Raw genomic sequence first — 23,912 nt, 5'->3', positions numbered from 1 at the left:
GAGTTATATCATTACCTCACACAGCACAGATATCCCAGAACACAATAAAACAAAAATGAGCTTTTATCTTAATTGTCATCAGCAGAATTCTGTAAGTCTTAATTCATTTCTTCATTTAAAAGTCTATTCAGAATATTTTTTTTATTAATTCCTTCAGTCTAAACCCTTTTGGAATAAAATAAGCATATCCCCTCCTAACTCCATGAAGACACTTCATTGGAATTCCGAGGAAAATCGCAATGGGGCTAAACAGGTCATGAAACATCCAAAATTATATTAGTGCAAATGACAGCAATGCATGCTACTATTTATTTGAAAATCCTATTTCAAATCAAGGTTCACATTCTTGGCTCTGTGTGGGCAGGAATACTTAATGACTGTGTTTCCTTGGAACTGTGTTTTTCAAATTAGATTATAAATTTGCCCCCAAATGTTTAAGGCCATATGTTTCAAGTCACCCACAGACACAGTCTACTGTGAATACTTGTATTTTGAGAATTATTGCATTATGCCAAATACATTAATTTTAAAAATTAGGTGGCTAGAGTCATTCATATTCCCAGCAATTTATGTGCACGATCTGCTGCTGTTTTTTCCTCTCTAATTAAAATAAGGGTTTTGTATCTCTTTACTGAATTGATATTAATGAAAAGGAGTTCTAATCCATGCCAGGTGGAGTGACACGCCTCCCTCTAATGCAGCTGGTAATTAAACCCCTGAAATTTATACTCGTTATTTTGAACCCTCTTCAGCTATTTCTCTGCAACAGACACTGTTGTATATTCATTTATGGTACGTGCTTCAAAACCTGCTGTGGATCCCAAAGCTGTGAGAGTTATCCTAAACAAAGCAGCTCAAACAAAGCAACGAAACAAGGCCACATTTCAGCACCTGTATCCAAAACACTCAAACTGCAAACATTCAAACCCCACAGAACTAAGAACAAAACCTGTGCAGCTTTTCTAACTGGAAAATAAACCACACAATTCTGGTGTCCCTCCTTCACGTCTGGAAGTGAAGGGGGATTGGGATGGGAGGCACATTGATCTGCTGTGACAGTGACAGAGCTCGTGGAGTGTGTTCCCTGTTTCCCTGACAGTCGCTCCTTCTGCAGCACAAAACCCAAACAGAAATTGTCTTAGAAAAGCAAAGAGAGTTTCTGCACAGTCATAGCAGACCAAGCCATACCTACACAACACCAAATGCCAGCTTTGTGCACACACAGTGCTTGGGATGGCTGGGAACAAAGGGAAGGTGATGGTTTCCAGAGGAGCAGGAGGACTGGAGAAGCTAAATATTAACCACACATTGCTGAGATCGAAATAACCCTGAAAAACAAACACTTCAGAAAAACAGAAACCAAAACAAGCCAGGAACAGTGTGCAGACATTACAGTGAGTGTTCCAAACCAAAGCCACTGCTGACATTGCTGTTCTATTCTGTATATAAGGAATAACAGAACACAGCAACAGTGGAACATCAGTTTCTTCCCTGCTCTACTTCTGTGGGCAATCATTTACACATTGCACACAAACACAAAGTAAATAAAGACAAAAATGTAAAGGACAGCAAGACCTGGGAGTTAAGATGCTCAGTTCACAACAAACCTGGCCTGTCTTTGGCTTTTGCAGCTTTGAGCTGTGGCAAGACACAGACCTGTGCTTTGGGACAATGAGACCCTCTCAGTGGCAGATTGCAAAGACATCAGCCAAAATTACCTTACCTATGACAGAGTGAGCAGAGGTTCACAGGACCCTGTGGTGCTCTCAGGGACTGTGTGCATGCTTTCCAAAGAACTACAGTTTATTTTGGCTGAGCCTTCAACAAATTTCAGTGACTTAATTCTAAAATGATGGCACATCTACCCCCATTCCTATACAACTGCAAAGCATCCTTGGTAGAAAGGACTTGAAGACCTTCCAAACTCCTCCATGACACAAGAAAGATGATGGAATGAGATGATCTTTAAAGTCCCTTCCAACTGAAACAATTCCATGATTCTCCTGGCACTGCCACTGCAGGACCCACGAGCACATGTTCTGGCACCCTTGTGTGAATACAGCTCGAGGACCTTTGCATTGTATTCCCAGACTGGGACTTCACTAACTTGTCATCAACAAAGCCACTGGGAAACAAGGAGCACAAGGGTAACATCCTTGGGTGAAAGAAGGAAAACAAGTAAAACAGGCAGTTATTGGGCTGTAGTTATGGGAGGGAAGGAGAGAAGAGTGAAAACAGAAAGGAAAGTGATGATAAGAAGGTAGAGGATGAGTGCAGGATCGTGGATTTTCTTATTCATTTGTTTCAAAAAGATCAGGAGTCTTTGCTTGAAAAGAACTATTTTAAGGACAGCAGCCCTGGGCATGACTTTGGATTTCTGCTAGGATTAGAAACCTGCACTTTACTGAACAGTTGTCAAGACCATCGGTTCTGGGACCTCCACATCTGAGAAGTTATTCACTCCAGCCTGCAAAGCAAAAGGCTTGTATGTGATCTGAAGCTCAAGTTTCCCTTCAAGCTCTCCGTGTGGCAAAACAAACTGCTGCTCTCCAGATAATCAGAAATCAGAACTGTTTCACTGTTTCACATTCAGTTATGCAGTGACTAATTTTCACATGTCACAAGAAGTGATGCTCTTAATTTTTTCATCAAGAATCAATTGTTCAGCTTGGATTTCCAGCTCCTAGGGTGATAGAGATTAGAAAGTATTGCCAAGGTGACCAATTTCCATATAACCTCATCTTTCCATCAATTCCTAAAGAGGCATTAGCAATGTCCCTGAATAACCTTGCAGACTGAGAGCCACGGAGGACCTGGTGCACAGCATGATAAAACTGGGAAGTGGCAATTCCCAATGCCCAGGTTTCTAACCCAGGAAGTCAGAATTTGGATTGCACTCAAGCATCCTCAGCCACCTGCCTAAAGGAAGGGTGTAAAATGACAGAGAAAGCAGAGAAAATATATAAGCCCACAGAGAGGTAAGACAGCAGTTCTGCTTGACATCCAAGTTTTTTCTTTAATAGACCATCAGTTCCTTGAATTACCACCCTCTCTGAATCTTTTACGTGAAACTTGGGGCTCCAAATGCACCAAGAAATCCACAAAATTGGAGAAAAAGCCATGGGAAGGAACTAATTGACCACTGCTGTTTTACTGAGAAATGAGCTGTTGTGTCTCAAGTCTGGCTGGCAGAGGTGCAACCAAGCCTTTCCTGTAAAATAATCCCTCCATCTGAGCCCTCTTTGTCATTGCACTCTTCCAGTGTGCAAACACCTGAACGTAAAACCCCTTTGAGCAGGCTGGCTCCCGTTTAGCAAACTGCAGCAGCGTTTTGTCAGCAGCTCTGGGGAGAGGTGAGTGTGAAGGAATAATTAAAAACACCATCAGGCTGAGAAGTATTTGACTTACTGTTCTCAGAGAGCTCCACCACGTAGTAGAGCACGGGGCTGTTGCCGTCGAAGGGGCGCACCCAGGAGAGCATCACGCTGCGGCTGTAGGAGGAGTTCAGGGTGGCCACGAGGTTCTGAGGGGAGTGAGGCAGCTCACTGTGGAGGAAAAGGGAAAGAGAAGGGGGGAAAAATAAAATAAACCAGCACAGAAAAATTAATCTACGTTTCATTCAGCTCCAGTCTTACAGGCAGTTAAAGGCGGGCAACATCAGCCCCGTGTGATGATGGATATAAAACCACCGGCAGCTATTGTACAATTAAATAAATGAAAGACATCACAGAATTCTTCTCAGTTTTATCCTGTTCGGGGGGGAAAAAAATTATGCTGAAAGTCCCAAGGCTGATGCTTGGAACAGCTAATGGACATGTCGCTAAATGTGGATAAAAGCCAATTTTCATCCTGTTTTTGACTGAGAAAGTTGGTCAATAAATTTCCTCTCTCACTTTTTCTCCCTTCTTACAATGATGTCCCTACAATGTGACAGCAGTGATACGTATAAACAGTAAAACACATGGGAGATATGATTTAACATGGAATTTTTCATACTCAAGGAAGCAGAAGACATTGACACTATCCACACAGAGCGACTAATCAAAATTACCATATGTATTCTTAGGCTACAGAACAGCTTGATTTACTCACGGATTCAGGCTTATCCTGTCATGGGTAGAATCCTTCCTCCCTATAATAAGGATTTTTGGAAGCACCCAACCAGAAAATGTAGTGAAAATGCCTACAGAAACCCCATGGAAATACAACATAAAACATTTCAAAAGCAAAAATAAAACAGCAGCTCAATTAAAATGTGTAATTTCTATACATAAAGGAAATTTGTGGAAAAACATTTCATTTGTACCCATTGGCTGCAAGTAGGAGCTGCACGGTGAAGTGAGAACATTAAATTCTGCTGCAACCCTTAAATGCTGATGTGTTTTAAGAGATGAAAGCTCTTCAGCATTATACTTAAGCATGATTTTTGCTCCTTATCATCCTGGTTCCTAAGAAGAAGGAGGATTTTGGAGTGAATGAAAAGCAAGGAGGGCCAGTTTTTACCCATTCCATCTGCTCTCCTCCCCAGGAAGGCTGAGGGTGACCCTTCCACAGCTCAGGCCAGAGCAGAAAGCCATGAGGACACTCCCATGTTTAAATTAAAAACACAGTAATTCCTGCCTGTGATGTATTTTGCCACTGAAGGCTCAGAGTTATTTAAAAACCGCAACTCCTCAGCCACTCACAAAAGTAAATACAGGCTCTGGCTCCAAGCCAGAACAATAAATATGTCCTGGATTTCTGTTTCTGCAGGAAGATTGAGGAACATATGGAGAGCCAGACAATAGTTTTATTATTTTTCTGTTAAAGCCGTGAATGCTTTTGTTTACGCGTTTCTGATGGATACACACTGTGGAGTTAGCACCAAAGAAAAAAAATTTAAAATATTGCTGGAAGAGCCAAAGAGTGGCAAGAAAAACACACAGCTAATGAGGCACCAGAAGCAGAAGGCACTTCCCTGCCCACCTCTCTCCAGGCAAGAGGGGTTGATATTTCCTAAGGCTAAACCTGAGACTCAAAGCCTTGTCTCATCTCATTTGACTTTAAACGCAGAACCAAATTAGCAGCACGGTGACCCCAGGCTCTTTCTGTAGTAAACATGGAATGACACCTCAGGGTGTGATTCAGATCTCAACTTCATTAAATCGCTTGCTTGAGATGCCTTGATGGTGAGGAGTTTGAGTTGACTGTTCTCACCCTGTCTGGGTGTGCACTGACAGCTCAGACACGGCCACTTTGGAACTAAAACAAACATCAGGCACAGCAAGGAGCATGTGTGGGCCCAAAGGGAGTAGATTTTGAACACTGTGAACTTTTGGATAAGCACATTTAGAGAGGAGGGGGACCTGGAAACAGAGCAAGAGGGCAGCTGACCTGGGAAACAGAGCGTGGCTGTCGCTAGAAAGCATGGGGGTGTAAGATAAGACCATTTACCCAGGGACTACAGGAGTGTGCTGCTTAATTTTGAATGAAACATTAAATTATAATAAACATTAAACCTCCACCACAATTTATCATTATGTCCTAGGCAAGCTGGTTCGAAAACTTTTTGTGATTAAGCTGGCAAAGGAAATTACTGAAGGGAAGAGTGAAACGCCTTGTTGCTACATGGCTCACAGAAGTCCCAGTCCCCACTTCATTTATCACCAGTCTCTGTGGGGAAGAGCTCAGAGAGGGGCTGTGGCTCCAGCTCCTCCTGGAAGATGATGGCCACAGAAACAGCGTGGGAGGAATGGCTGAGGGGGAGCTCACAGCAGATTATCCCCATGTATCTGCATTTCTGGGCAGCAAATGAGCACTCCTGGTATAGATTCCAGGTATTTTCAAGGTGTGCATTTACTACTCTTGATGTCCTGTACATTAGAAGGGCTCAATTCACAGCTCACTTGTAGACAGAGACTACACAATTAAGAAAAACTTAAAGCCCAGTCTCTTTGTCCAAATGCACAAGTCTCAGAAGACTTTTGAAGAAGAGGGGACATCCCCTTTTCCCTGTTTTTTAAATGCACAAACTGGGTTAAAACCTGGGGTTTGTCTGTTTAGGATTTGGGTTTAGTAGATTATTCTCTCAGCTTGATGAGGACTAGCAGCAGCAGCACGAGGGAAATGGGCACGTTCTGCTCAGACAGAGATTGAGTAGCGTGAGCTGCTGCCTCCACCCAGGACACCCCATCCACAAATATCACAAATAATGCGTTTGTCTTTACCCAAACGTGTCCATGCTGAACAACAACAGATGGTGCTCACAGATTTAAACCCCTTGAGGCAGACAGAACAAGTGCCTAAGAAACACACCTGGACAGAAATAAATATTTAAAGCTACAAAGCCATTTCAGCACAGGAGTGTACCTCTCTCGTAGTATGCAAAAGCAGACATTAATAAGTAGTAATTTCTACTTTACCATGCACTTACACTTTGTCTCCTTCTCATTTGCTACCACATACCCTGTGGAAGAGATGATAAATGAGACCTGTACCACCATGATGAATATTCACATTCCACAAAGAGATCATTCTATTTTTCCTTTAAGAGGATTACTTTTCCTTGCTTCTAACGCCCAAGAAATTATTGCAGAGAATTCAAATTTCAGCCCTTCCTCAGGTGAGGAGGACCTCAGACTAGAACTGGCCAGCACCAAGAAAATGGATGAGGTTTAGGATAATAACACCCAGAGCACTGAACAAACCTTGACCAGACACGCAAATTGTAATTCCATCATTATCTTTCTTTTGTTCACTGAAACCCCAACAGGAAATATATGGAAGTTTTTCAATACAGAGTATCTTAAAACCTCATTTTTCTAGTGCTGAAGAGTTGCATGGAGGCAAGTTTTCCATAACTTATTTTATGTGATAGCAAAATACATCCATGGACACTTTAAAATCTGTAATTGATAGATAAGCCCAGGGTTAATGGCATTGCCACCAAGGTGACCTGAGGGAACTCTGACAAAGCAATTAAAATAGTGCATTTGCAAGAAAAGAACATGAAGTCATTGTGACAATCTGGGAGAGAAATATTAGCCAGTTGCAGATGATACATGCTCAAAACAGAAACCCTAATGTTTTGAGTCAGCTCATCACTGCCAGAGGGCAGCTGAAAAATTCACTCAGCAAACACATAGAGTGTTTTATAAAATTAGCTAAAAGCAGACTATTTGCTGAGAAAAATAAACCAGACACGGTTTGGAGAGACTTCTGAGAAAAATGGTCCAACAGCAGTCAATGAGAGACACTGTGACTGAAGATGGGATTACTAAAAAGGCACAGGAGATTAAACAAGTTTCCTTGTCAGGTTCTGAAAAGCCCTGCTCCAATTTCATAAACGATTCCCTCAGTCAGGTCCAGCAGGCAGGCTCTGCTCAGGAGCAGCAGGTTCATCTGCCACGGCCGATAACAGCACCGGGCTGAGGCAGGGAGGGGATGCAGCACTCAGCCCTGACAGCTCTGCTCCTTAAAGTTTATAATGGTTTAAATTAACAAACGTGGCAACTGTTGCTCAGGACTCTGCAGTTTCTCTTGCAAAAGAATCCTCTCCAATTTATAAATGCAGGAAGAATTTGTGCGAGGCAGCCCCGAGTTTTGAGGCTTTGTCTCTCACAGGTCTGTAACAAGGGGAATTTTTGGAACTAAAGGGTTGCTGAGTTCCAGAGTGCACAGATTTATTTCCCATTTCAATCTGCTCAGATCTGGAGATGACTTGGAAGAGAGGTTTGAATTTTCTGCTTTCTTTTTGCTGAAAACACCTACATTCCTGCTATACCTTCAGTGACAAACAGACACAATGGCATTTATTTCCCAATGCATTTCTGGGCAATATTTCTCCTTTGAGTATCAAGTGCACTCAGACTCAGCAGTGAACCTTGATTCTCGGATGACATCTCAATAGAGAGCTTGGAAAAATAAATAGAAGCCTTCCTTCTGGTGAGGAAGGAATAATATATTTTCAAGTTTGACATTCCTTCTGCTTTTTCTCCCTGGAGAAAGGAGAAGAGATGGGCTATAGCAACCAAGGGATGTGAGATCTGTATCAAGTTACATTTGTAATGGTGTGTCATTTCTATCTCTTATCCTGCACTGGTCATACCCACTTTAATTTTAGCAATAATTTTTTTATGGGATTATTGGGAAAAAATTGGAAGAAGCGGCAATTATAGATACTCCAGGAAAAAGGGTATCCAAATTCATGGATAGATGGCTGACAAAGGCAATACTGTGCATTCCTGGAAACCCACTGGGGTTTATTATAAGTGGTTAGCTTCCCCCTCCTGCTTTTGAAGAAGACAGGACAATAATAGCTCTTTCTCTGATGAAAGGGAACTGAAAGAAGATGAACTTGCTGCCAGGAATAAATTGCCTATTTTTGTATTACATTGTCCTTCCCATATTTTTGCATAGAGAAAGAGCCTAAAAGATTTTACTATATGTTGTGACATAACAGAGGCTTGTACAGGGCTTTGATTTTCTAACAATGCAGCATTACCATACTTTGCAGTCACATTCTTACAACAAAGAGATCCTCTAGCATGGGCTGCAGACAGGCTGATATTGAGCAGTGGGTATCATCAGGCACAGATAGTGGTAATTCTGCATATTTTATACATCCTGAGAATCCTCAGGATACTTTCAGCTGGAATCAGCAGAGTTTGCCATCAGGTGAGTGATACATGGTGATAATTCAGCTTATGAAGCTTTAGGAACAAGCCTTTTCTCCTCTGTATGTATTTCAGGGTGGTGTTTACAGGACTATAAAAGGAAGCTAAATGAAGCTGGGATGTTTCATAACATGCAATTACTTTCAGGATCAAACCCTGTGACTTGCAGGGATGCAGGAGAAGCAGGGGGCTCATCACCAAACATTTCTGATATGCAGCTGAGAAACTCTACTAGGAGAAAAACAAACCCAGTGTAAAATGAAAATCTATCTCTTGCAGAATAGAAACATCACTCGCAAATGTTTTACCTCATGCAAATCAAATGAAGTGATGTACATAGAGAATAAACACATTTAGAGGGAAGACAAATGAATGGAGTATCTTGACTAGCAATTAGTTTCTGTGCCCAAGTACCATCAGTGCAAAATTGATGAGCAAGGTAACCTTTGGCTGCACTTTAGCAAGTTCTTCATTAGTTTTCTGGCTTTCCTTTGCAAATATTTTATTTCTTCCTTCATGCTGGGGAAGATGATCCATCCTGCCTGAAGCACCAATGTATCTGTGCCGTGCTATCAGTGCAGGTTCTTCCAGCAAGAAGCACCACCTTTCTCCCCAAGCCTGACTTCCAGCAAGGGGAGGCAAAGGAAGAGAGAGTTTTCTTTCCTTCTTTTCAGAGATTTGAAAACTGGACCACTCAGAGATTAAATAACCTGAAGGTGAACGGTTTTCAATCGAATCAGTTTGAACAGAAATCAGTAACAAACTTATTTGTGCCTTTGGAATTTCCTCTTGCTGGGCACAGAGGTGGAGGAAGGAGCATGCTGGTTCCTGGGGAGGAAAAAGGTGAGGAGAGATTTGGAGCTGTCAGGCAAGGCTATGGGGACACAATATTGTCCATTGGTGACTGCTCCAGCCTGTAACTGGTAGAGAGGCCTTCCCTGAACATTTGTCTGACATTAGTGCTACTCAAGGCACTGAAGTGTAAGTGCTCATCGATGGGAATGTGCATACCCTGTTTGTTAATGCTCTGCACGAGGGAATTATCCGGGAGAACAGGGAATGTTATAGATCTGTCATTCCTATACAAGCTGGAATTTAATTTAAGCTTTACTTCAGACGTTTCCTTTCCACATATTTTCCTCTTCATTTCACTCCTGTTGTATTGTGTATCTTTCTTCCTCGCAGATCTGTGCTGCTGAGCCAAACAATAATGATGAAAGCTGCGAGGAAATGCAATGTTCTCTGGCTGTATTGCACTACCTGCAGCCCTGCTTTGAAATGAGATGTCACAATTCAAGGTATTATTGAGTGACTTATCAGTTACTTGACTCTTCTCAAAGAGTGGGTCTGATAGATTCCTTTAATTCCTCCAGGAAAAACAGGAGATGGGTGATCAGCAACAGATCATCAAAGGAAGTAAAGATACAGGATTAAGAGGCAGTCCCAGGGCATGGAAACCAGCCAACACAGCTGGAACAGCTGGGGTGCCTCAGCAGTGCACGCAGGACGAGCCTCTCCCAACCAACTTCTAGCCCAGATTTTATGGACAATAAAAGAAACTCCTCAAGTGCTCAGTGGGGAACTGCAAGTAAATCCAATTCCCTGTCCTGTACCAGGCTGCACAGGACAGCTTTTGCTATTCAGCATTAGGAAACAGTGCTGCTGCTGAAGTGTTTAGCACATATTTATAGCTTTGTTTCAAAGTCCAAGCTTTAACGTTCTTTTCAGTCTTTACTCTGTGATTTTCTGCCCTCCATTCAAAACCGCCTCAGAGAACAGCGAGTGTGGTTATGTAGCAGCAATATATTCTGAATTGTCTTCTGCTCTTGGATTCCAACCAGCAGTAAAATGCACTCCGGGAGGAGAGCTGAGGAGTGCTTAATTAGAAAAAGAATGTATGACCGCTCTCGGAAAATGGGCATCTGATGGAGCCTTGGCACTGTCAGAATGATGCTGTATCAAACAGCCCTCTGCACAGCAAATCTCAAAGGTGAACTCATTACATTGCCAACCACACAATTGCCATCTTCTCTGAGACATCAGGCATGACCAGCAGAAACAGATGCAATTTTAGTTAAATTAAAGCGTGCGGCACTACTCGAGGAAATAAATAAATAAATAAATAACTCTACATAAAACATTACTTTCTTTTTTTTTTTTTTTTTCCATTTGATCTGCTCCACACACGTACCAAACCCACAGCTGCTGCTTTTAGTGATAAAAATAAAAATGGAAGTGCACTTCACCTCAGTGGAATGACAGAAATAGAAAATATGGAACCATGTAATGACATTTTTATAATCCTTTTCCAAAGCTGAATGGCACTTTAAACATTTTCTTGTTTTTATTTTTAAAGATCCATAGGAATAAAGAAAGGCATACATAAAAATATTTTTTTCCCTGAAAAATCATGTATAAAGAGAATGCAAGAATAAGCAATGCCCATCCAGGGACCAGCTATTCTGATAAATGTTCAACAGAAAAAAAAATACTAAAAGGAAGAAAACATTTTCTTCTTTTCAAACCTTGGCAGCGCAGCACAGCACTTGGGCTTTATGGGAAAGCCCTACAGCATGGGGTGATAGAAAGATCCAGGTCTAAAGGGACTTTAGGAGGTCTCTGGTCCAAACTCCTGCTCAAAGCAGGCTCAGCCATGAGATCAGAGCATTTCAAAGCGATTTCATTGGCAATGAACCAGCCTTAATTTCCCTTAAATAAAAACCCTACACCAAAAAAATCAGAGCTGCTGACTCTCCACAACACCAAGAATTAAATACTAGAAAAAATCCCTGAGGGTATCTGAAAAAGCCAGAGTAGCAAACATTAAAGCTGGGACACTCACATCACTTCCAGCCGAGCTGTCCTGGAGTCGTTTCCTCCAGAAGAAATGACCTCACAGGTGTAATCCCCAATGTCACCCGACCACGTCTGGCTGATCAGGAGGGTCCCATCCCTCTCCACTGTGATCCTGGAACTGCTGGATGGATTTATTACAACACTGTCCTTCTTCCAAAGGTACCTGGGTATTACAATGTTTCAGTTATTGATTATTTCTGAGAACACCATCACAGATTTATTTAAACTCTGCTGGAAGGGATCAGCTCCTGTCATCACATGTTAAAAATGACAGGCCCCTGCAGCTACTTTAAAGAGCAGTGCCTTTTACAAATTTTAGATCAAGCAATCAGAATGAAAAATGTAATTCCATCCATGATATTATGTATTTTACAAGGAAAAAATGGAGTACTCATAAATGTCCAAGTTCTTAAGTTCACCCCCACCAGAACATTAACTCAGCAGTTAATGGTGTTGGCCCAGCTCTGCCAAGGCTCTGTAACATGGGACTGCCAAGATCAGAAACTTGTTGAAGGTTTCCTGGAGCTCACATATCAAAAACACACCTCCCAACACATCACAGAGGTGTGGAGAGCCCACAGACTCACCATTTCCCGCCTCTAACTGCAATTTTTATACCCATATTTCCCTTTCCGAAGTTCTTTCTGCAGTTCACCCTTCAAGCACTCTCCAAGCTCTTCCTTGCATTTTATTTAATTTGTGTTGCTTTCAGACTACATTAATTTTCATGGCAAATTTATTTTCAAGTTTTGAGCTTCCTCTAAATGCTGTAATTCAAATTTTAATAGTCTAGACAAATTCTGGTTTCCTTTACACGGTTAGAACAGACTATAAGCCCAAGTTATTGAGTTGTTTCCAAAAACATGGGCATCTCTGGTGTGGCTTTTATGCACCCCAGAGTAAACATTTCTGAAATCCTATTCCTTCTCTTTGGCTTTTACTCTCATTAAGTACCAGCCTCTGACAAGTTGGTTTTATTGATAGTGTATTAACCTTGACAGTAAAATCATGGAAGGCTATATTGAAGTCATGAAGTGGAACATAGCTCATTGTAAATAATACATAAGGCTGAAATGGAAGATGGGATTTATATGATTAATGATACAGTGTACAACCTTATAATGCAGTAATCAGGGGTTTAGTGTGAAAATCTGGGGGTCCCAAAACTTTTCACCTAATGCTTTTCATACAGCTTATAAAATTAAGCTGGGATAAACCACACAAACGAGAAGTGACACCACCAACCTGATTGAAATTCTGGGGTCGTGAGTGGCCTCGCAGCGCAGGGTGGCCGTGGTTCCTTTGATCACCGTGCTGTCCTCGGGAGGGCGGACAATGGAAGTGCGATCTGAAAGGAGCACAAGGCACAGCTCAGGTGAAAACAGAGCTTCAGCCTCGGCTGTTCACTCAGAGAGCAGCCACAGAGCCTCTGTCACTCAAAGCGAGCGGGACACTGCTCTTGAAGGCTCCCCTCCCTCTGAAGTCATTGTGACACGGGTGTGCTGTGGGATGCGGAGAGCCTCAGCGGCACAGGGCACGAGCTGAGCCCAGAGGAGAATGGTAAAGCTCTCCAAACTCTTCCCTTGTGCAAGGGCTTGTGCAAGTGTCTGTGGCAGCTCCCTAAAATCTTCACGAGAGCGTGGAAGCTAACACTGAGTCAGGAAATGAGCCGTGCTGTTTGGAGTGGCAAAAACACAAACAAGACCAAAGAAAATCTGTGCAAAGAAAAAAGCACTTGAAAAATACCGAGGAAGAGGTAAACTTAAACAGCACCCTACAACCTCATCAACTCCAGGAAACTGGAGGAGCTCCTGGAAGAAAAATCTTCCATATAAGAAAGATATGTTGTTTACTCAAATGTTTCAGAACATCCTTACTCAAGCCCCTCCTGGAGGCTCAGAACATAATAATTGCTGTAACTACAGCAACCAGATCCGGTGTGAAAGATCCCCATTATGTGTCACACACAGGAGCAGCAGCAGAGAGCATCAGCTGAGGCAGGGAGACAACCAGGATGAGCATGGAAGATATGTGGATAATGTTAATAAGTCCCAAATCCCTACAGAGATAATCAGCATCTACTGTGATATCTCATACATGCACAAGAAGGGACCATCAGCAAAATCAAAGGCTGACTCTAAACAGCATGGAATTTTTAGCAGTACTCCTGATGTACCCATGTAAGACTTCTGGCTTTATAATGGTGCTGTTGCTACACAAACATTAGGTTATATTCACTTTTCTTCCCTCCATGCAGTATAATGAACAGGAACTATCTTTAATACCTGTAAGAAGCACAGCTTTGAGGATTAATAGGATCTCCTTTACTTGATCCAAACACCTGGGTATCATTCAATTTACACCATCCTGATCTTTCTACCAAGTCTGTGTTGTCAATAAGACATAAACATGATGGCCACATGACACAAATACATTACATCTACTGACAGAAATGTTTTCAGGTATTCCCAAGTTCAAAAGGAAAAATATGGCTGATTTAGCTTGCAGAGCTTGGGGATTAATAAATGCCAAATATGCTCTACACATCAGCAGCACAATCAGTGCTTCAAGTGCTGCAGAGGAGAAAAGGCCACAACATTTCTGTATTAATCCTCATCATCTTCATTATTTTCAGTTGCTCTTAGTCCCAGCTCATGGATCATTATTTTGCATCTTGAGTAGCAAAAACCATGTTACACTTCAATTTAACTCACTTAGGAGTAACACAGGTGAACCTCTTGGATCAGACTCACTTCCCCAACAGAAGAAATAAAAAATATAGAGATCAAGGGAATGAAAAGCCCATTTTATAGGATGCCCTGTTCCACACCAGTCTGTACTGCGAGGGGTTAGCTGAAATCTGCTGCACTTTGATTTGGCTTCCAACAGCACCCAGAGCCACAAAAAATACAAAAGTGTGAGGAAAATCCTATCTGTTGTGACTGTGGGCACAGCCTCAGTACCAGCATGGACTGTTCTGTGCCGTCTGCAGACTCCTGGAGGCAGAAACCACCTGCAAATAGCCAAATCTACAAGTCAAAAACTCAGACTTGCAATGTGAGACGACAAAGCAAAACCTGAGTAAAACTGTAATTGTGATTGAAGCTCTATTTAAATACACTTCCTTTCACAAAATAGAGATTTATATGCATAATTCTCCAAACAAAAAGGGTATTTGTGATAGGCTTCCTAAAATAGACACATTATTCCTATTAAATCATACAAGTAACTCTATTAACGAGAAAAGCATAATTACTTATGAAAATTTCCTGAGCGTACAACAAAAACTGATTAATACTTGATTAAAGTTAGACTTTAAACAAAGCATTATCCTTACTCCACACTGTCAGCATCACAAAAGCATTCAGAGCTCCTTCAGAGTTGGCTGCACAGCAAGTGTAATTGCCAGCATCCTGCAGGAACACGGGCGTTATCTGGAGCCCTCCAGACTCGAGGAGAACGAAGCGAGGAATCTGCACCGAGCCACTGGCTAAGATCTGCTCTCCTGAAACACACAGGGGAAAGCAGCAGGGTTAGTGTCAGGGATCAGGGTTCAAGATCAGGGATCAGGGACTGCAATTCCAGCTCTTCCAAAAGGTTACCTCCTGCCCAGGCCACCGGCTCGTGACGGCCCCACAGCGAACCCGCTGCTCACGGGGCCAGGGGAAGGGGGAAGGAGGCACTCAGTGGATCTACAGCATCTCAGTTACAGGAATGGACAGGAAAAGCTGGATCACAGCTCTTCTACAAGCTAATAACTGGCTACCTTTCTTCCAGGAGATAGCAGGTCGTGGAGCCCCTGAAACTTCACAGGTCAGCACTGCAGTCATCCCCTCGGTGACCGTGGTGTCCTCTGGGGGCTGGATAAAGGCTGGCTTGATGTCTAGAATAAAAAATTCAAACAAACTCAATGCCTCATCTCTCAGAAAGATCCTTTAACTATTACCATGGACTACTTTACATCCACTTTTATAGAGCTGATCATGGAGAAGGACATGACAGTAAGACATGAAAATCTTTCAGCAGTGACTGTAACCTTTACTTATTCATCTCCCAGGAATTGCCTAATCCTGTTTATTACCTACACAGAAAATAAAAATCTATCAGTGCTTGTACCTGCACAAGTGAGATGGGTTAAGGAAAAAGGATGATAAAGCTCAAAATGAGTGTTTGGGGGGAGCTTGAGAAATCTAGATAAACAAAACTATTTTCCTTCATCTTCATAACAGAGTTCTTTAAGATGAAAAGCAACTTGAGAAAGGCATTAACTTTGAAACTTAAATGTCAGCCAAAAGAATATAGAACCTGAGCCTTATCCAAGACATTTTCTAAGTTTCTTTCTCTCTTATTTTCCCCCAGTTGCATTTTAGTGCAGTTTTTTTCCTGCAGTTTCCTAGATCTATATTGAACTGGGGCTGATTTATTTTCTGTGGCCAGTAGGAATTCTGGTCAGTATGTGCAAAGTGCTCTTGGGCTAAAAATCAGCTTCCTGAAGGGCAGTTTAATACTGCAGAAATGACTGTTAATAATCACTGTTAAAAGAGACTACTAGGATTTTTAATTCTTCCATAGAGAAGCATGCACTTCATTAACAAAACCATTTAATCTGACTTTTTGGCCAAAAAAGACATTTAACTTGAACTTTCCTTTTTTTCCCTGACCAAATGTAGTTTCAGACAAAGGCAAATAAAATGATAGCATGCACAATCATGAAGCAGTGGCTCAAGTTCAGAATGGAATTACATTAGAGTGGGAATACGAAGGAAAGATAAAAGTATTACACAATTATTTTTTTTTTCTTTTCACTAAAATCTTTTTGCCATTTGAAATAGGGGAGTTCACCTCAAGCCAAGTTCTCCTGATGTCATGGTGAGCTTTTCCACACAATTCAGCAGATTGTGCTGAGGCCACAGGGGCATTTTGGGGTTCCTTACAGCTGGGGCAACTACCCTTGAGAAGAAATCAGGGTTGTGTGGCTTGAACTAAAGCAGCTGGGAGAAACGTGATGGCTGCGGGGTCACCTACAGGGATGACACCTCCTGCACCCTGTGCCACCACTCCTCACTCACTGGTGACATCCAGGTAGGTGTAGGTGTGGATCTCCCCAGCCTGGTTGCTGGCGAAGCACTGGAAGATGCCAGCGTCCTGCGGCCGCAGCGCGTGGATGCGCAGCCCCCCGCTCAGCAGCACCTTGTACCGCGGGTTCTCCAGCCTGCTCAGGGGAACTGAGTCCTTGTACCACACCAGGGTGGGGATGGGAACACCTGTTCAAGCCAAAATAAGTCACTGTTAGTCTTTGCAGAGAGTGTTTTAGGTCGTGTCACTGTTTTTTTCCGTCTTTCTACGTCAATTATTTGGTTTTTTTCCAAGCTGCTTTAGATAAACGGAGGATGCATCTCACATTATCAATGGTAATAACACACTGCAGGACAAGAGGGAATAAAACCAGCAAATACGAAGGGGGAATGTTGAGAAAACATGTTATCAAATTACTTTCTTCACCCAATCATATTTCATGCTACTACAAAATAAGATTTGGAGCAATTTCATGTTGAAAGCCAGAATCATGCTCCTTAAACAGCAGCACTGTGGCAACACAACCAGCCTGTAAGACTGTTCCATCCCAAATAAGATTCTTCTGTGCTTCTGTAGCTAAGATAGCTGAAATACAAAGGAAATGGCAAATTGCACATGAAAAATGAAGTGCTCACATGGCTGTACTTGAGTCCCAATTTAGCAGCTTAGTTTGAGCCAATGTACAAACAACATATTGCTGACAATAGGCTAGCTTTAAATTATTATTACTTTTATTCAGTCTCAAGCTTCACCTACTATTTGAAAAAAGCAAGCATAAAGAGAAATAAAATTCCTAGCCTAGATAAAACTTACAGTCCCATTTATTCCTGTTTTCTTTCATGTGCATGTTCCACAAACCCTGACACAGTTATTTCACACATATTTTTGTTGCTGTCATGTCCCCGTCAGCTGGAATGAAGTGGCTGTAAATTTATTACACACAAATAGTGTAGGCTTCTCTTTCCCTCAAGAGATGTCAGGGGCCTAGAACAGGCTTAGACAGCTGTTCCCATCCCACTGCTTGTATCGGACAATGTTTTATCTTTACATCCCAGAAATCCCAACCAGATCAAATGCTGGGGGCTCTGTGCAGGGATCAGGAGCTTGGCAGGTATTTTATTACATGATTAGATAATCACTGACTAATTAAGACTGAAAAGACCTCCAAGACCATCCCTTTCCTGTGCACCTCCTTTCAATGTCTGATCACCTTTTCTGTGAAGAAATTTCTCCTGATGTCCAGCCTGGCCCTCCCCTGTCACAGCTTAGCACCATTTCCTCTCATCCTGTCTGCTGTTCCCTGGGAGCAGAGCCTGACCCCCATCTCACTACATCCTCCTGTCTGGAAGTTGTGCAGAGCCAGCAGGTCCCCCCTTATTCTCCTTTTCTCCAGGCTGAGCCCCCCCAGCTCCCTCAGCTGCTCCTCACAGGATTTACACTCCAGACTCTTCCATTCCTTTCCCTGGACACGCTCCAGCCCCTCAATGTCCTTCCTGAACAGAGAGCCCAGAGCTGGGCACAACACTTGGGGTGTCTTTGAACACTTTTCACTTAAAACCTCAGACCTGCACAATCTCTTGTCATAAGGTAAGAGACAAAAAACTTAATTCATGGGTGAGTGAAATTTGCCCAAACAGAGAAGAAGTGTCACCGAAGCATGGAAGATGGGATGTCACTGATGAATTGAGCATCTGCAGACAATGAATTTCACTGCAATGCTGGCAGTTGATATTCTGAGAGCTAAAGTGCCATGGGAAGATCTATATAATCATCATTATCATTTTAAAACTCCCCAAGTTAAATACTACTGTGTTATGCTTCCATTCACATCTTCTCTCAGTGTACTTATTCTCTTTATACAGACAAAAGCTGTATTAACTCGGTAAAGAATGTACAAACAATGTATGGAAACGACTGAAAAAACAACATCCAATTGCTGTTGTTACTTTTATAAACACATATCATTTACTTCAATCACCTCTGATGCTTCTGCTCTGCTGATAAAATAAAATGTACTCATAATGCAGATAATCATCTCAGGAAGAAACCCACTATGCAGAAGTGCATTGTCTGATAGAGAATAGACGTGGTGTAGGAGCCTGCAATAGGCATAATTTAAATTTCATACAACAGCCCATATACAGAATTAACGTAAATTTCAATGTTCACAATTCTCGGTGAGAGTGTTATTCATCTCTTGAAAATCCTCCTGGGCAAATACAAATTATCACTGAGTAATGAAGAAACAGATGATGCAAAATGGAATAGTTCTCCTGATGCTGAGAAGACGGGAAATGATTTCAAGTTTAAATAATAGCAACTCCATTTTCCCACACATTAGACTTGATAGGCACCAAGGATATAATGAAATCCTGCATTCAGAACACTCAAACCTTTAACACTGGTGTCATTCCATAAATCCCATTCTACTAACAGTATTGGCAAACCTTCTAATCCTATAATCACTGTGAGATACACCTTCCTATCACCAACTCAGCTGACAAACTGGATATTACCATCTCTATTTCTCTACTTTTCAGTTACGGGTATCTTCCTCCACTCAAAGTTATGAGTCTGAATAATAGGATCTTATCTGAGCACTCTGATGCCTGTCAGCAGCATTCATTTGGGTTTTAGTGATCTTCCCAGAGAGATTTGTCTTCCAAGTTGTACACACGTTCTCTTCTAATTTTGCTACCTGTTTGGCTGTGAAAATGGTTAAAACCAGCTTTGCTTTTCTTCCTCTTCTACCCACCCCACAACCTTTCCTCTCTACACAGCCCCCCAAAGAAATTTTGCTTCTTTTATTCTCTAAAAGACTTCTGGTGAAAAAATTATGAAGAGAACACTTTAAAGACCTTTTACACTCTACCTTTCCAAGCAGCTTCAGTCCGACCCTGCTGCTCGAGAGGTGACAGTGGCCTAAAAGACTGGCAATAATAAATACAATAACCTTATTTCTCAGTTCTGTGCAGCACTATTCATTTTTCACAGACAAATTAATCTAAGTGTCAGGGGTAGAAGGGAAGGCAGGAAACAGAGACTCTGGTTCTGGCTTTGCCACTTCTTGTGTAACCTTGGGCAAATAACTTATGGAACCTGAGGCTCAGCTCCTCCATCTGTGAAACAGCTGCTTGACTCTCTGCCAAATTTAACTTAAGAACCTCGATGAAAGACTCAGAATATTCACTGTGTCATCTTTGTTATTTATTTTTTACCACCTCCTCTAGATCCCAGCGAGCTACTGGGGAATCCCCAAAGCATCTCTTCCATCTACTTTCTAAACAGGTAGAACTGAAGTCCAATTAACTGCACTCCCCAGACACCAGCACCACTGCCTGCAGCTCTAAACTTTCCACAAGCAAATAAGAAAGAGCATTTAAAGGAAACCCATTGAACATTCAGGCAGCATCAGCCAGTGCTGGAAGATAAACAGCAGAGCCTGGTTCCTGTGGCCTGATACCCTGAAAGTCCATTACAGGGAGCAGGGAGCTGGTCGCTGCAAGTTGCAATTTTATTTACAGTTAATCTCTGCTTATACTGTGAAATTAATCTGTCTCTCACACATCCATAGTGCACGAAGTCTTGGCAAATGGGCTTTGTGCACAGAACCTGATGGGGCTGGGGGAAATGCAATCTGTCTTCCATTTGTAGCAAAGGTAGAGGGCAGCTCTGCAGTTTCCCCAGTGCTTTGTTCTCCCTGCTCAGAGCAGGGAGGCAGCAATCTTCATTTACCCTCTTTTTAAGTGCTGGTACTTGCCAAATTTGTGTAATAATGGATCAAAATTCCCCTATGCTTAATTCTAGTAGCTGCCCCTTTTATGTGTTATAGATACTCAACAAAACAATCTAGAAGGAAATAGGCTTTCATGCTCCTGCACCACATTCATCAGCAAATCAAATGTGCACTACAAGAGTTGAACAGAAATCATGAATTTTGTTTAATAAAGGTTTCCATATCTCCACTGAGGTTGGTTATGAGTGCCCCATTAACCCCCTTGGGAATTAAACTGCTCAAAGGAAGAGTGAGAGGAGATGGAAGAGTTGAAGTCAACCTCAGGTCTCCCTGATTCCTCCAGGTTCTGGGTTGGGTTGTCTCAGTATATATTTTTTTAAACCATGAAAAAAAATTTGTGGCAGCAGGTGGATTCCTGGGGAGCTCCACTGACAGCAGGTCCTGCTGTGTTTGCTTAGAAATCTATTAATGAACAAGAAGACATTGTCTTTTATCATCTGATAGCTCCATTTCCATAAGAGCTTTTTGCAAGAGACATCATCACAGGCTTCTGAAATTCCAAATCAGCCAGAGCACCCTTAACACACACACTTGCTTATCACACAGTTTGCAAAAATTCCGTCTAGAAAAGCAGTGCTGACTCTTTCCTACACAAAACATGGGGAAAAATGCTTAAATCATAGTGGCAATAACAGAATCACGCAGTAAAAATGTCTTTATTGGCTCTGATTTGGAGGAAGACACCACACAAATAAGCTGTTAGTTAGGTCTGGGTGCTTTTTTAATCAAGGATGTGATCTTTTTCCCTCAGGACCTCATGGTATTTTATGTGTGTTGCTTCTTAAACTCAGCACCAGGGAAAGTAAGACAGCAAAATGTTCAGTCCCTTGCCAGAATCACGTAGAAATTTGGTGACTTTGAGAAACCTGCTCTAAGCACATGATGACAACATCTCCTACCTTGCCAGAGTGCTCAGGTAGGTGGGGATTGCATTTCTGTGGAGCTCAACTTGAAAAATGATTTTAGTCAAGTGGAATTCTAGATCTTTGAAGCCTTTTGTATTAATAAACCACCTACTAATTAAAAACTGCCTGTAATAGTCCTCCTGCAGATTTCATAACTATATGCAGATGTCAGAGTTACTGACATTTCTATTCACTATAAAAGTTCCCCAAGTTTTAGAAGTTTTAGAAGAAAAGGCAAAATAAGGACTGTTTGCATTGCAAATGATAGGTTCCATAACCACACTCTCCTCTCAGCCCATTTTCTGGCTCAAGATATTTAAATCTCTTCTCCAGTGACAACTGTGAATCACAGGCAGGATCCCAGAGCGACAGGAGCAGAACTTGTGCTCCCCCCAGACAAACATCAACGTGCCAGCATTATTCCAAATTAAACTAAATTACAAGAATGACCCAATTCTCCAAGGGGCAAGGCCAACCTTCTTCCTTCTATAGACCTGTGATAACCAGCAACAAAACAGACTTCTAAACATTAAAGCTTACAAAGACTGCTTATAGAAGATGATTTCTTCCAAACTGGACAGACACATGCCATCAATCCAGGTTGGAACATTTTTGTGCACTCACCCATGGCCTGGCACAGGATGTCCACGTCCTTCTCCACCTCAGCCAAAATCACGTTCTGGGGTTCAGCCGTAAAATACGGAGGTTCTTGGGGAAAGCAAACTAAAGTCAACAAGCAAAGCCACAGCAAAGGGAAAAACAGGTGCTCATCAAAAAAATATTCATCATAGAATCTCTCCACAGATGGTGTATTTTGATACAGGGGGTTACAAACAGATTCATTTGTCCAAGTTTGTCTCTATTTGGAGGCAGGGGTTGTTTTTGGTAGTAAAAGCATCATTTAAAAAGAAGCCTGAAAATTTTTGCTATGCTGAGTATGAATTCCAGAGTCGAGGCAATGGAAGGTAAAGATTTAGAGGCTGGCACTGCAAATTAATACTCAGAGCAGGGGCTACTTTTCATTTGATAGGACTGAATTATGGAACATGTTAATTTTTTGCTTAGAAAGGCCCTCCCAGAGGTTTATAAAGGTTTATATTTACAATGTAGCATTTTATAGGATAGTTTGTTTCAGTATCTAGACTGCATTTCACTTCAGCAAGGCATGAAGCATGTCAAATAAAATGCCATAGCATGTCACAGAGTCGACATCAGAGGACAAGTGCAGCATAATTAAAAGAAATTCCTCTCAACTGTTTTATTTTGTGAAGGCAAACAGATTTAATGCTTTAATTGAAGTCATAGTAATAATCATAAAAATCCCCGCTTTATCATTAGGGCTAAAGAAAAGATATTAGATGTTTAATTAAACAAAGACCAGACTGCAGAAATTGCAGGGTATGCTGGCATGTAACTCTTTCTTCTATGCAGCATAAAATTGAAGAGCATCATGTCAAAGTCCCAGAGGCACTAAGGTTGCAGTTATTATCATGGTAAATAAAGACTGTCATAGTTTGTTCAATGCCATTATCATCTGAGTACTGTTTTTAGAAGGATTTTACTTGATTATAAACACAGTTCTCTTGTAGCATAACCAAACTCACTGGTAAGTTTTAGAAAATACAGAAAAGGCAATGTAAGCAGCTTGAGAAACCGAGTTATTTGTATTTCCATTTTAAGGAATTGAGCATGTTTTAAAATACGTAGGAAGCTGCAAGATCCAAGGTCATCTGAGCTGACCTGCCCTCAAATCTTTTCACCAAACATGACTGGAAAAAAGCACTTGTGGTTGTATTATTGCTAGGACATCAACATTTTAGTATATAAAGTCAAAATCATAAATTTATCCTGCAAAATCTTGTTGTTACCTGCAGCACAGCAAGTGTGGCTGTCATCTCACAGGGGTGACATCAGGAGGCTCCAGGTTAGAACAGAACCTCCCCTTTCCCAGCAGTTCTTCCCTCTGACTACAATAAAATACTTGCTTGGGTGTACAGAACTGGGGTCTCGTTTGAGCACCAATGGATATTACAATTCTGTATTCATTCCAAATAAAGCCAATCGATATTAGTCTTCAGCACGCTGTGCAGGGGAGGAGGGGAGGTTGCAAACAGCCTGGAATACTTGTTTACCCAGCAAAACCAATAAAAACAAGCTACCTGATTTATTATATTCTAATAATATACATGTGTTAACATTATTGATCCTCACTGCCTAAATATAAAGCTATTAATAAACATGCATAATAAGCTGTGATTTATTGCATATGATCTCATGAGTTAATCTCCACAACAAATTGAAAAGCTGAACATTTAATTGAAATTCACTGATGGCACACACTTTGACATGTTTGATCAGCTAAGTTGCTGAGTCCTCTGCAATTCATCTAAGTCCATGTTTTCGAGCACTCTCCTTCCCCTTGCACCATCCTCCAAGCCCTGCCTGGTGTTTTCCTTGCACTCCATTTCCCTGATGTTAACTTTTGAGTTTCTAAACTTTCAGCCCAGTGTCCTTATCTATTTGTCCTGTCTGTGGCCACACAGGTTAAGTGTCCACATGTCCATCTCTCAAAAAGAAATTTGAATCTTTCATTCTATGGCAATTTGATGTGATTGTGGGGTGAGG

At 41.7% G+C, this 23,912-nt stretch overlaps 1 protein-coding gene across 2 annotated transcripts in view; it reads right to left on the bottom strand.

Annotated features, from left to right (window-relative positions):
• The window catches only part of SDK1 (sidekick cell adhesion molecule 1), a 380,447-nt gene that overhangs the window by 121,502 nt on the left and 235,033 nt on the right, over window positions 1-23,912 (bottom strand). For both annotated transcript variants that reach the window (XM_015643063.3, XM_015643064.3), the window contains exons 8-14: window positions 21,912-21,995; window positions 16,580-16,774; window positions 15,277-15,393; window positions 14,848-15,015; window positions 12,756-12,858; window positions 11,497-11,673; window positions 3,409-3,545 (exon numbers count right to left, since the gene is read on the bottom strand). In XM_015643063.3, coding sequence (XP_015498549.1) covers window positions 3,409-3,545; window positions 11,497-11,673; window positions 12,756-12,858; window positions 14,848-15,015; window positions 15,277-15,393; window positions 16,580-16,774; window positions 21,912-21,995 — 981 coding nt within the window. The remainder of the gene's footprint in view (window positions 1-3,408; window positions 3,546-11,496; window positions 11,674-12,755; window positions 12,859-14,847; window positions 15,016-15,276; window positions 15,394-16,579; window positions 16,775-21,911; window positions 21,996-23,912) is intronic.

Source organism: Parus major, chromosome 14, assembly GCF_001522545.3.
Source record: "Parus major isolate Abel chromosome 14, Parus_major1.1, whole genome shotgun sequence".
NCBI classification, from domain to species: domain Eukaryota; kingdom Metazoa; phylum Chordata; class Aves; order Passeriformes; family Paridae; genus Parus; species Parus major.
The sequence above is the reverse complement of the archived record's forward strand: the minus strand, read 5'-3'. Positions and strand labels throughout refer to the sequence as shown.